Raw genomic sequence first — 12533 nt, forward strand, 5'->3', positions numbered from 1 at the left:
TGGTGTCGACTCCTGAGGCTTTTGTCCCCGCTTCTTACTGTAAATGTCTTTGAGACAAACATCTCCATTGCTGGAGTAACTAGATATGGACAATGTCCTCTGTTACTGCAGTAGTTTTCCGTTTCACCAGGTCACATGCCCGCTAAGGATCACATTGGATGAAGATTCACATGTCCTTTCTCTTGCAGTACTCACTCTTCTCTCTCAAGATGGTAGTGTACCCACTTCCTGTCGGGCACTTCTTCCTGACTGAGCCCCTGCTGGTGCTTGTCAAAACTGTCACGACTCTGTTGTAGGGTGTCCCAGGACCAAGGGCTCCTCCCCTTTTCCAAACGCTAGATGTGCCCAGCTCGCCCTGTTCCCTGGATTACATCTGATGGTGAAGGCGCCGGGGCCACGGTCTTTGTCTTAACTCATGAATCTGCCCTCAGTCTGTATCCTTCCCCCACCCAGGGAAGAGGGGAGTAGTAGTGTACCATAATACACCAACCAGACAAACAACGTAATGCAAACAGGGAGAAAGGAAAGTACCAATCATACAAATATACTCACACAAACAACAGAAGTTGTCCCTGGGAGTGGACGATGGGGTAAAACCAAAGCAAGAAACAGAGGGGAATTAGCAGACAGCCAAAACCTAGCAACAGTCTTAGATAAGTCCACCAAACACCTTCTCAAACAACAACAAACCACTATCTCCTAAACCATTCAGCCTGAAGCTAGCTCTGGCAATGAGTGCTTTCCAAGGCCCAGAATATATAGCAGAGGGGAGTAGCCAACGGTGAACAGCTGAGAGCCTTAATGCAGTAAAGATTCCAAGACCTCTCAGCTGAGCAGATTAACTGCTGAAAGAAACCTGCACCGTTTAATGTAGATATATATACTGTATATAGTAGGAAAAATCAGACCCTGTGGTCTTCTGGCTCCCCTTTGTCACAGTAAACCCGTAAAAAAATACAGTTTAAATCAGCAGAACAGAGTCCATTTACCATGACATATGTTTCTGTCAACTATGATCTGTTTTTGTCTTTCCTTACAGATTTGAGTATATCTTAAATCTCTCTGGTACATAATCTCCAAATGAGAGTCTATATATGGATCTAAAGCAGGGATGTGAAACTCATGTACACAGAGGGCCAAAATTAAAAACTTGGACAAAGTCATGGGCTGACCTTGATATTTATTAAAACAATGCCTGCAATTGAAGGCATTTTTCCTTATCAACAAATATAAGTATGTTGTGGAGGGGATAAAGGTGTTGTCTGGTCTAAATTGACTTGTCATTTTAAACCGGATAACTCCTTTCATGAATCTCAAGAAAGCTAAGGCACTGCAGTGTAGCTGAAATGGTGCCTCCGGGGAATCGACGTTACCCCTTCAGGTACACAACTCCTCTCTCACTATTTGCTGCAGAGGTGAGTGACCTCACAGGGGAGAGTACTTTATTCAGGACTCCATTCCTACTGTAGGGTTCTTTATCTTTGCTACAGAACGTGTGTATGGGAGAGAGGATGAGGGGACGAGGTTGGGGTGATGCTGGGTGTCTTTCCCTGGTGCCTTTTAAGATGGCAACTTTTGGTTTTTGAAGAAAACAAGTAGAACTTAAGCACACTAGCAATTCGACAAGACTGACATGAAAAGCCTCAAGAATGTAGCAAAAGTTGTATGGAAGGAATATTGAAGCAAACCTACAGTGCTGTAATCCAATCAATGAAGAGAAAAAAGTATTGCTGCACAGCCTGAATGTAACGTACTGGTAAGAACACAGTCACTTGTGGGTGTAGGGCTTCAGTAACTGGAGGTGCTCGCATACGAAAAAACAAACAATCCAGTATAAATATGAAAAAAGAAGAACTGCGGCAGCACTCACCAGATAGCGTAGATCAAACCTTTATTGAAGGTAAAAAATCCATCATGACGTGTTCACGGCTCGGGGGATTGCGGACATAGTGGAAGTGAGCAGGGGAAGATAACAGCTGTTTCGCGCTCTACCAGCGCTTCTACAGGTCTAGCAGACTGGAAAGTGACGCCGGCTGAAGTAGGTGAGTCACAAATGGACCCTCCCACTCAAACCATGCACACCAGATCCAGTAATTGCCAGGTACACCTTTGTGAAAAGACAAACACATGACTACATCAATTACATCATGTTACAAAACACATTTACAATAAAAACAAATGTACAGAAGACACCTGGATAAAATTAGTACAACCATTAAGAGGACCAACTGATGAAAAATCATCTTTCCCTATATAATAGTCTGAAACTAATCCAAAATAATTATAAGCATTACAAGGGATAATAATGAACCTGAATACAAAGGACAACCTTCCTCCTGACTAGCCTAATTTCAACGAATCTTCTAATTTCCCCCGAGCCGTGAACACGTCATGATGGATTTTTTACCTTCAATAAAGGTTTGATCTACGCTATCAGGTGAGTGCTGCCGCAGTTCTTCTTTTTTCATATTTCTACAGTGCTGTAATGTTCAGCCCAGGAGAGCAGTACGTGTGAGGAATCCCTGCTGTGTTTACTATTCTCCTGCCCCTTCATCCCAGCAGAGGCAAGCTATGGTCACTTGGGGATTTACCGTACTAGGTACAGAAGAAAGGTCTTCCCTCTCCTTACACAGAAGCATCTCTTGTCTGGTCACCTGCTTGGGGCTTCTCGTCTCCAACTGGACAAAGCAGTGGTGTTGTGAATTCTGTTGTCAAGCTCCCTCCTGTGGTCATGAATGGTACTTCGGCTGGTTCTGTCCATGGGCTTCCTCTGGTATTTGTGAGTGGGGCTGCGGCTTCTGAGGTTCCTTCCACAGGTGACGAGGCTAATTCGTTAGCTGGCTGCTCTACTTAACTCCACCTAGATCATTGCTCCATGCCACCTGTCAATGTTCCAGTATTGGTCTAGTTCACTCCTGGATCGTTCTTGTGACCTGTCTTCTCAGCAGAAGCTAAGTTCCTGCTTGTTTTTCTCTGGTTTGCTATTTTTCTGTCCAGCTTGCTATTTTGATTGTTGTCTTGCTTGCTGGAAGCTCTGGGACGCAGAGGGAGCGCCTCCGCATCGTGAGTCGGTGCGGAGGGTCTTTTTGCGCCCTCTGCGTGGTCTTTTTGTAGTTTTTTGTGCTGACCGCAAAGCTACCTTTCCTATCCTCTGTCTGTTCAGTAAGTCGGGCCTCACTTTGCTAAATCTTTTTAATCTCTGTGTTTGTAATTTTCATCTTTACTCACAGTCATTATATGTGGGGGGCTGCCTTTTCCTTTGGGGAATTTCTCTGAGGCAAGGTAGGCTTTATTTTTCTATCTTTAGGGCTAGCTAGTTCCTTAGGCTGTGTCGAGTTGCATAGGGAGCGTTAGGAGCAATCCACGGCTATTTCTAGGGTGTGTGATAGGATTAGGGATTGCGGTCAGCAGAGTTCCCACGTCTCAGAGCTCGTCCTATATTATTAGTAACTATCAGGTCATTCCGTGTGCTCTTAACCACCAGGTGCATTATTGTCCTGACCACCAGGTCACAACAGTACAGGTGGCCCAAAGTACTAATGCATCTCAATAGAGGGATAAGAGAAGTTCTGAGACCATTTTTTTTTCTTTGCAGTGTGTTTTGTATCTCTTTTCCCCTTTACCTCTGGGTGGTTCAGGATACAGGTGTAGATATGGACATTCAAGGTCTGTCCTCTCGTATGGATAATCTCACTGCAAGGGTACAAAACATTCAAGATTTTGTGGTTCAGAATCCAATGTTAGAGCCTAGGATTCCAATTCCTGATTTGTTTTTTGGGGATAGATCTAAGTTTCTGAATTTAAAAAATAATTGTAAATTGTTTCTTGCTTTGAAACCTCGCTCCTCAGGTGACCCTGTTCAACAAGTGAAAATCATTATTTCTTTGTTACATGGCGACCCTCAAGACTGGGCATTTTCCCTTGCGCCAGGAGATCCGGCATTGCGTGATGTTGATGCATTTTTTCTGGCGCTCGGATTGCTTTATGATGAACCTAATTCAGTGGATTAGGCAGAGAAAATCTTGCTGGCTCTGTGTCAGGGTCAGGATGAGGTAGAAATATATTGTCAGAAGTTTAGGAAGTGGTCTGTACTCACTCAGTGGAATGAATGTGCCCTGGCAGCAATTTTCAGAAAGGGTCTCTCTGAAGCCCTTAAGGATGTCATGGTGGGATTTCCCATGCCTGCTGGTCTGAATGAGTCTATGTCTTTGGCCATTCAGATCGGTCGACGCTTGCGTGAGCGTAAAGCTGTGCACCATTTGGCGGTATTATCTGAGCATAGACCTGAGCCTATGCAATGGGATAGGACTTTGACCAGAGCTGAACGGCAAGAACACAGACGTCGGAATGGGCTGTGTTTTTACTGTGGTGATTCCACTCATGCTATCTCCGATTGTCCTAAGCGCACTAAGCGTTTCGCTAGGTCTGCTACCATTGGTACGGTACAGTCGAAATTTCTTTTGTCCGTTACTCTGATTTGCTCTTTGTCATCCTATTCTGTTATGGCATTTGTGGATTCAGGCGCTGCCCTGAATTTGATGGACTTGGAGTTTGCTAGGCGCTGTGGTTTTTTCTTGGAGCCCTTGCAGTATCCTATTACATTGAGAGGAATTGATGCTACGCCTTTGGCCAAGAATAAGCCTCAGTACTGGACCCAATTGACCATGTGCATGGCTCCTGCACATCAGGAGGATATTCGCTTTTTGGTGTTGCATAATCTGCATGATGTGGTCGTTTTGCGGTTGCCATGGCTACAGGTCCATAATCCAGTATTGGATTGGAAATCTATGTCTGTGTCCAGCTGGGGTTGTCAGGGGGTACATGGTGATGTTCCATTTTTGTCTATTTCGTCATCCACCCCTTCTGAAGTCCCGGAGTTTTTGTCGGATTACCGGGATGTATTTGATGAGCCCAAATCCAGTGCCCTACCTCTTCATAGGGATTGCGATTGTGCTATCAATTTGATTCCTGGTAGTAAGTTTCCTAAGGGCCGACTGTTCATTTTATCTGTGCCAGAGCACGCCGCTATGCGGAGTTATGTAAAGGAATCCTTGGAGAAGGGTCATATTCGCCCGTCGTCGTCACCATTGGGAGCAGGGTTCTTTTTTGTGGCCAAGAAGGATGGTTCTTTGAGACCTTGTATTGATTACCGCCTTCTTAATAAGATCACAGTCAAATTTCAGTACCCTTTGCCGCTGCTGTTGGATTTATTTGCTCGGATTAAGGGGGCTAGTTGGTTCACCAAGATAGATCTTCGTGGTGCGTATAATCTTGTGCGTATTAAACAGGGCGATGAATGGAAAACAGCATTTAATACGCCCGAGGGCCATTTTGAGTACCTGGTTATGCCATTCGGGCTTTCCAGTGCTCCATCAGTATTTCAGTCCTTTATGCATGACATCTTCCGAGAGTACCTGGATAAATTCCTGATTGTATATTTGGATGATATTTTGGTCTTCTCGGATGATTGGGAGTCTCACGTGAAGCAGGTCAGAATGGTGTTCCAGGTCCTTCGTGCGAATTCTTTGTTTGTGAAGGGGTCAAAGTGTCTCTTTGGAGTTCAGAAGGTTTCATTTTTGGGTTTCATTTTTTCCCCTTCTACTATCGAGATGGACCCTGTTAAAGTCCAGGCCATTTATGATTGGACTCAGCCGACATCTGTGAAGAGTCTGCAAAAGTTCCTGGGCTTTGCTCATTTTTATCGTCGCTTCATCAGTAATTTTTCTAGTGTTGCTAAACCGTTGACTGATTTGACCAAGAAGGGTGCTGATGTGGTCAATTGGTCTTCTGCGGCTGTGGAAGCTTTTCAGGAGTTGAAGCGTCGTTTTTCTTCTGCCCCTGTGTTGTGCCAGCCAGATGTTTCGCTTCCGTTTCAGGTCGAGGTCGATGCTTCTGAGATTGGAGCAGGGCCTGTTTTGTCGCAAAGAAGTTCTGATGGCTCGGTGATGAAACCATGTGCCTTCTTTTCTAGAAAGTTTTCGCCTGCTGAGCGCAATTATGATGTTGGCAATCGAGAGTTGTTGGCCATGAAGTGGGCATTCGAGGAGTGGCGTCATTGGCTTGAAGGAGCCAAGCATCGCGTGGTGTTCTTGACGGATCACAAGAATTTGACTTATCTCGAGTCTGCCAAACAGTTGAATCCTAGACAGGCTCGTTGGTCGCTATTTTTCTCCCGTTTTGATTTTGTGGTTTCATACCTTCCAGGCTCTAAGAATGTGAAGGCTGATACCCTGTCAAGGAGTTTTGTGCCCGACTCTCCGGGTGTTCCTGAGCCGGCGGGTATTCTCAAAGAGGGGGTAATTTTGTCTGCCATCTCCCCTGATTTGCGGTGGGTGCTGCAAAAATTTCAGGCTGATAGACTTGACCGTTGCCCAGCGGAGAAACTGTTTGTCCCTGATAAATGGACTAGTAGAGTTATCTCTGAGGTTCATTGTTCGGTGTTGGCTGGTCATCCTGGAATCTTTGGTACCAGAGATTTGGTGGCTAGATCGTTTTGGTGGCCGTCTTTGTCGCGGGATGTGCGTTCTTTTGTGCAGTCCTGTGGGACTTGTGCTCGGGCTAAGCCCTGCTGTTCTCGTGCCAGTGGGTTGCTTTTGCCCTTGCCGGTCCCGAAGAGGCCCTGGACGCATATCTCTATGGATTTTATTTCGGATGTCCCTGTCTCTCAAAAAATGTCGGTCATTTGGGTGGTTTGTGATCGCTTCTCTAAGATGGTCCATTTGGTACCCTTGTCTAAATTGCCTTCCTCCTCTGATTTGGTTCCATTGTTTTTCCAGCATGTGGTTCGTTTACATGGCATTCCGGAGAACATCGTTTCGGACAGAGGTTCCCAGTTTGTTTCGAGGTTTTGGCAAGCCTTTTGTGCTAGGATGGGCATTGATTTGTCTTTTTCCTCAGCTTTCCATCCTCAGACAAATGGCCAAACCGAACGAACTAATCAGACTTTGGAAACATATCTGAGATGCTTTGTTTCTGCTGATCAGGATGATTGGGTGTCCTTTTTGCCTTTGGCTGAGTTCGCCCTTAATGATCGGGCCAGCTCGGCTACTTTGGTTTCACCGTTTTTCTGCAATTCTGGTTTCCATCCTCGTTTCTCTTCAGGGCAGGTTGAGTCTTCGGACTGTCCTGGTGTAGATACTGTGGTGGATAGGTTGCAGCAGATTCGGACTCATGTGGTGGACAATTTGACATTGTCCTAGGAGAAGGCTCAACGTTTCGCTAACCGCCGGCGCTGTGTGGGTCCCCGACTTCGTGTTGGGGATTTGGTTTGGTTGTCGTCTCGTTATGTTCCTATGAAAGTTTCCTCTCCTAAGTTTAAACCTCGTTTCATTGGTCCGTATAAGATTTCTGAGGTTCTCAATCCTGTGTCGTTTCGTTTGACCCTTCTAGCTTCTTTTGCCATCCATAATGTATTCCATAGGTCATTGTTGCGGAGATACGTGGCGCCTGTGGTTCCATCCGTTGATCCTCCTGCCCCGGTGTTGGTTGAGGGGGAGTTGGAGTATGTGGTGGAGAAGATTTTGGATTCTCGTATTTCGAGACGGAAACTCCAGTACCTGGTCAAGTGGAAGGGTTATGGTCAGGAAGATAATTCCTGGGTCTTTGCCTCCGATGTTCATGCTGCCGATCTGGTTCGTGCCTTTCATTTGGCTCATCCTGGTCGGACTGGGGGCTCTGGTGAGGGTTCGGTGACCCCTCCTCAAGGGGGGTACTGTTGTGAATTCTGTTGTCAAGCTCCCTCCTGTGGTCATGAATTTTACTTCGGCTGGTTCTGTCCATGAGCTTCGTCTGGTGGTTGTGAGTGGAGCTGCGGCTTCTGAGTTTCCTTCCACAGGTGACGAGGTTAATTCGTTAGCTGGCTGCTCTATTTAACTCCACTTAGATCATTGCTCCATGCCACCTGCCAATGTTCCAGTATTGGTCTAGTTCTCTCCTGGACCGTTCTTGTGACCTGTCTTCCCATCAGAAGCTAAGTTCCTGCTTGTTTTTCTCTGGTTTGCTATTTTTCTGTCCAGCTTGCTATTTTGATTTGTGTCTTGCTTGCTGGAAGCTCTGGGACGCAGAGGGAGCGCCTCCGTACCGTGAGTCGGTGCGGAGGGTCTTTTTGCGCCCTCTGCGTGGTCTTTTTGTAGTTTTTTGTGCTGACCGCAAAGCTACCTTTCCTATCCTCTGTCTGTTCAGTAAGTCGGGCCTCACTTTGCTAAATCTATTTAATCTCTGTGATTGTAATTTTCATCTTTACTCACAGTCATTATATGTGGGGGGCTGCCTTTTCCTTTGGGGAATTTCTCTGAGGCAAGGTAGGCTTTATTTTTCTATCTCTAGGGCTAGCTAGTTTCTTAGGCTGTGTCGAGTTGCATAGGGAGCGTTAGGAGCAATCCACGGCTATTTCTAGTGTGTGTGATAGGATTAGGGATTGCGGTCAGCAGAGTTCCCACGTCTCAGAGCTCGTCCTATATTATTAGTAACTATCAGGTCATTCCGTGTGCTCTTAATCATCAGGTCCATTATTGTCCTTACCACCAGGTCATAACAGTCATCGTTTCATACTACAGATGGACAATGACCCAAAACATAAAGCCAAAGCAACCCAGGAGTTTATTAAAGCAAAGAAGTGGAATATTTTTGAATGGCCAAGTCAGTCATCTGATCTCAACCCAATTGAGCATGCATTTCACTTGTTAAAGACTAAACTTCAGACAGAAAGGCCCACAAACAAACAGCAACTGAAAACCACCACAGTGAAGGCCTGGCAGAGCATCAAAAAGGAGGAAACACAGCGTCTGGTGATGTCCATGAGTTCAAGACTTCAGGCAGTCATTGCCAACAAAGGGTTTTCAACCAAGTACTAAAAATGAACATTTTATTTAAAGTTATTGAATCTGTCCAATTACTTTTGGTCCCTTTAAAAACAGGGTGGCACATGTTAAGGAGCTGAATCTCCTAAACCCTTCATCCAATTTTAATGTGGATACCCTCAAATGAAAGCTGAAACTGAACTTCAACTGCTTCTGAATTGTTTTGTTTAAACTTCATTGTGGAAATGTCTATAACCAAAATTAGAAAATTGTTGTCTCTGTCCAAATATATATGGACCTAACTGTATATGGAGGCCTATGGGGAGTGCATTATACTATATGGAGGCCTATGGAGAGAGCATTATACTATATTGAGGATTGTCTGGTGCAGTATACTATATGGAGGCTATTTAGGGGATCATCATACAATGTGGAGATTAGTGTTAGAACTATCAAACAGTTTGGGGGATACTAAGGGGTCAGTATATATATGTAGTGAGGGGGCATTAGACTGTATAAGAGAGCATCATATTGTATAGAGGGGATCTTTAAAGGGGGGAGACTCGGGGCATTATTAAATGTAAAGTGGGCACTTATTGTTATAGGGGAACTCAGGTTACTGTGACTGTCAAAGGAGCACCCAGGGCATTATTACTTTCAAGGGGGCAAAATGTGGGTACTGTTTTCTAGGGCACTTGCACAGAGTATTATTGATATATTATTGAGGGTTACTTTAGAATTTAGAGGGTACAGAGAACCACACAGCAGGTGCAGTAAAAAACACATACGGCAGCAGCGGCTCAGCATTGGGGTATCAGCAGGATGAGGAGTTTGTGCAGGTTGGGAACAGATGGTGACGTGCTGAAAATATGAGACGCGAAACGTTTCTTTGTTGTTTTCTCTGCAGCCGAGTCGTGGCTGGAAGAAGTTGTCATGTTGGTTTGGCCAGATGGAAAAGACGGGAAAAATGAACGATTCCATCAGAAAGAAAGAACGTCAGCGGTAAATCATTATCTGTAACTGTGCTGTGATATCTTATATGTTCTGCAGGACTGATATCTACCACTGACCATATGGCGGTAATATCAAAATTGGTCTGTATATAGAGAATATTTTCAGCAACAGCGCGGTCATCTGCTGAGGCTCTCCTCCACTATTAGGGAGCGTCACCCAGTTGTAATCAAGGTTACCTAGTTAGGGGCCAACTCAGAAGCTTCGCCCCCCGGACCAAAAACCTAGCTACACCTCTGACTGATGTAAAATACTGACCAAATACTGATCAAGGGCACAAGGCATAAGAGTATTTAAACAAGAGTTTTTTGAGCCACACAGCCATCCCAGGGACGTCTGTAGTTTGCTGTCAGACTTCAAGAGCAATAAAATGAATTTGAGTTTCCCATGTTAACCTGCTTATCTGATTTTTTATTCCAATACATTGTAGGAGTGTAATGTACTATAATTTATTTTTATTACAGGCCAATGAACAGCCAGCAGATCTCACCAAAAATGAACGAATATTACGTCTACTAAACACAACAGAAGCAATCAAGAGTTTATGGCCTTAAGATGTATTACTTATTCTTTTTGGCTAATATAATATATAGTGTATTTTGCCCTATTTTACTGCTGCAAGCCTAATACTCAGCCAGATCTTCACAGTGTGCTAATGTATAATATGTAGAAAAATGTAGAAAAATATTGCTGATCTAGATTTGAAAATGGGATTTTAAAGAGCCCTATAAAACCTTTACCAGCTAAGTCTTAAGACCAGTTTATTGTAAGTACTGAGCCATCTACATGTACCAGCAAGACCTAAAAATTATTCTTCTATGACGTGTCTAGTTCACGACAACTTGTTACATGTTGAGCAGTATTCACTTATCACAATACTTTAATATTGACTTTAAACCAATGTTTATGTTGATATCAGACTTTTCACCTTACAGTGCTTTGGAAACAAACAACAAGCAAATATTCAATTTAGGGAAATTGTTGTGTATTTTCAGCAGAGTTCAGAAAAGACGGCAGTCTGTAGTTATAGCAGTGTGGTGGGCTACACAGACAAATTGTTGTTATATGGTGGTCCTACAAGAGTCCTACAAGAGTCTTAACTATGGTTAATTCTTTCCTCAGCCTTGCTTGCTGCAGTTTATTCCATTAGGAAATTGATCTGTGGAGCAGAGAAGTCCACGGCCATGTTAGTGGAGATTGCATACTGCTATGATTGGAGGTAGTTTAGATGACACAATCAGACTGCTGTTATAGGAGGCTGGGCTGCACAACATTACTGTTATATGCTGGGGCACAGAAAAATAAAATATCTGTTAGTTTATTTTTATATTTAGCTCACCTTTAGCCCTGCAGCCACCATTGTGGTGTGTTATTGTTCATATCCTGAATTTTTTGCCAGCTCTCCTTGTGTACCTTCAGATTATATTTCCCATCAAGTAGAGTTTAATCTTACCCACAGCTCACTCACTCCCATTCTCAGTGCCTGCTTAATCCGCTGCAGAGCACCAGCTAGAGACTTTTATACAGTCTCAAGAAGGAAAAATTGCTGCACAGTTTCTTCTTCCTTGAATTCCACCCACTTTGTCTAATACAAGGCCATTTCTGTCATGTGGTGAGCTGACCTGAGGTATCTCTTGGGGGGGTGCAAAATGCTGCTCCTCCTGACTCTGACCTGTAGAAAAAACACATTGTTCCTCAGTACTCAATTTGTTCTGCACATGCATTTTAAAGGCTGACATGCAGTACTAATAGAAGGGGATAAATAATAATTAGAAGAAGGAACATTTACTTCTGACCCAATACCTGCTGAGTGGGGCTTTTCTTTGTCTGCCCATTTAACTTTTGTAGTCCCTATGCTCGAGGCAGTAATCTCAGCTACTCATACTGTGTACTTCACTGTGCAGCCATGTCCTCCAGTAAGAATCTGGTGGGTTGTTAATTGACATAGCTTGTGATAATACATTTTGTGCTGATAGATAAAGGGGTTGTCCGGTACAAATCGATAAGTCTGCTGCCACTCTGTGTGACTGCAGACTAATGAATCCCCCCCAGCACACACTGTTCACTGCAAGGAATCGTTGTTTTCTGAGCCAAGGCCGGCTGTTACGTATGCCTTATTCGTATGCCCGGCCAGAGCCATACATTTGTATTGAGAGAGGCCGCACCCACTGGCTGGCAGTATACATAACGCCTATGTACCCTCCAGTCCTGGCTCAGAAACCGGTGAATTCTTGCACCGCACACTGCGTGCGCTGGGGGAGTCATAAGTGTGCAGTCACACAAAGTGACTACAGACTTATCGATTTACACCAGGCAACCCCTTTAACCTGCTACAATATCTAAAGTCAGCAGGATGTCACAATGCAGGAAGACTTGAACCACATACAGTTGAAACCAGAAGTTTACATACACTATATAAAAAGACACATATGCATGTTTTTCTCAATATCTGACATGAAATCAGTATAAACCTTTCCCGCTTTAGGTCAATTAGGATTACCATAATTATTAATATTTGCCAAGTGCCAGAATAATGAGATAGATAATGTTTTAAGGCATTTTTATGAGTTACTACAAAGTCAGAAATTCACATACATTAACCCCATACCGGCATCCAGGGCTGCCACTAGAAATTTTGGGGCCCCATACTGGCAAAATTTTCGGGGCCCCTTTGAAACTCCACCCAGGCTCCACCCCAGCCACGCCTCCAGGCTCCACCCCACG

General features: G+C 44.3%; 1 protein-coding gene across 4 annotated transcripts in view; it reads left to right on the top strand.

Annotated features, from left to right (window-relative positions):
- The window catches only part of ANKRD29 (ankyrin repeat domain 29), a 119043-nt gene extending 108487 nt beyond the window's left edge, over positions 1–10556 (top strand). For 2 of the 4 annotated variants that reach the window (XM_069731216.1, XM_069731215.1), the window contains one exon: positions 10274–10556. Coding sequence is in view for 2 of the 4 variants with exons in the window: in XM_069731215.1 (XP_069587316.1) it covers positions 10274–10363 (90 nt within the window). In the remaining 2 variants the exon portion in view is untranslated. Of the gene's footprint in view, positions 1–8526; positions 9801–10273 lie in introns of all 4 variants that reach the window. The other 2 variants (XR_011314094.1, XM_069731214.1) reach the window with 2 other exon arrangements.
- The last annotated feature ends 1977 nt before the right edge of the window (positions 10557–12533 follow it).

The sequence above is a fragment of the Ranitomeya imitator genome, chromosome 6, assembly GCF_032444005.1.
Source record: "Ranitomeya imitator isolate aRanImi1 chromosome 6, aRanImi1.pri, whole genome shotgun sequence".
Taxonomy (NCBI): domain Eukaryota; kingdom Metazoa; phylum Chordata; class Amphibia; order Anura; family Dendrobatidae; genus Ranitomeya; species Ranitomeya imitator.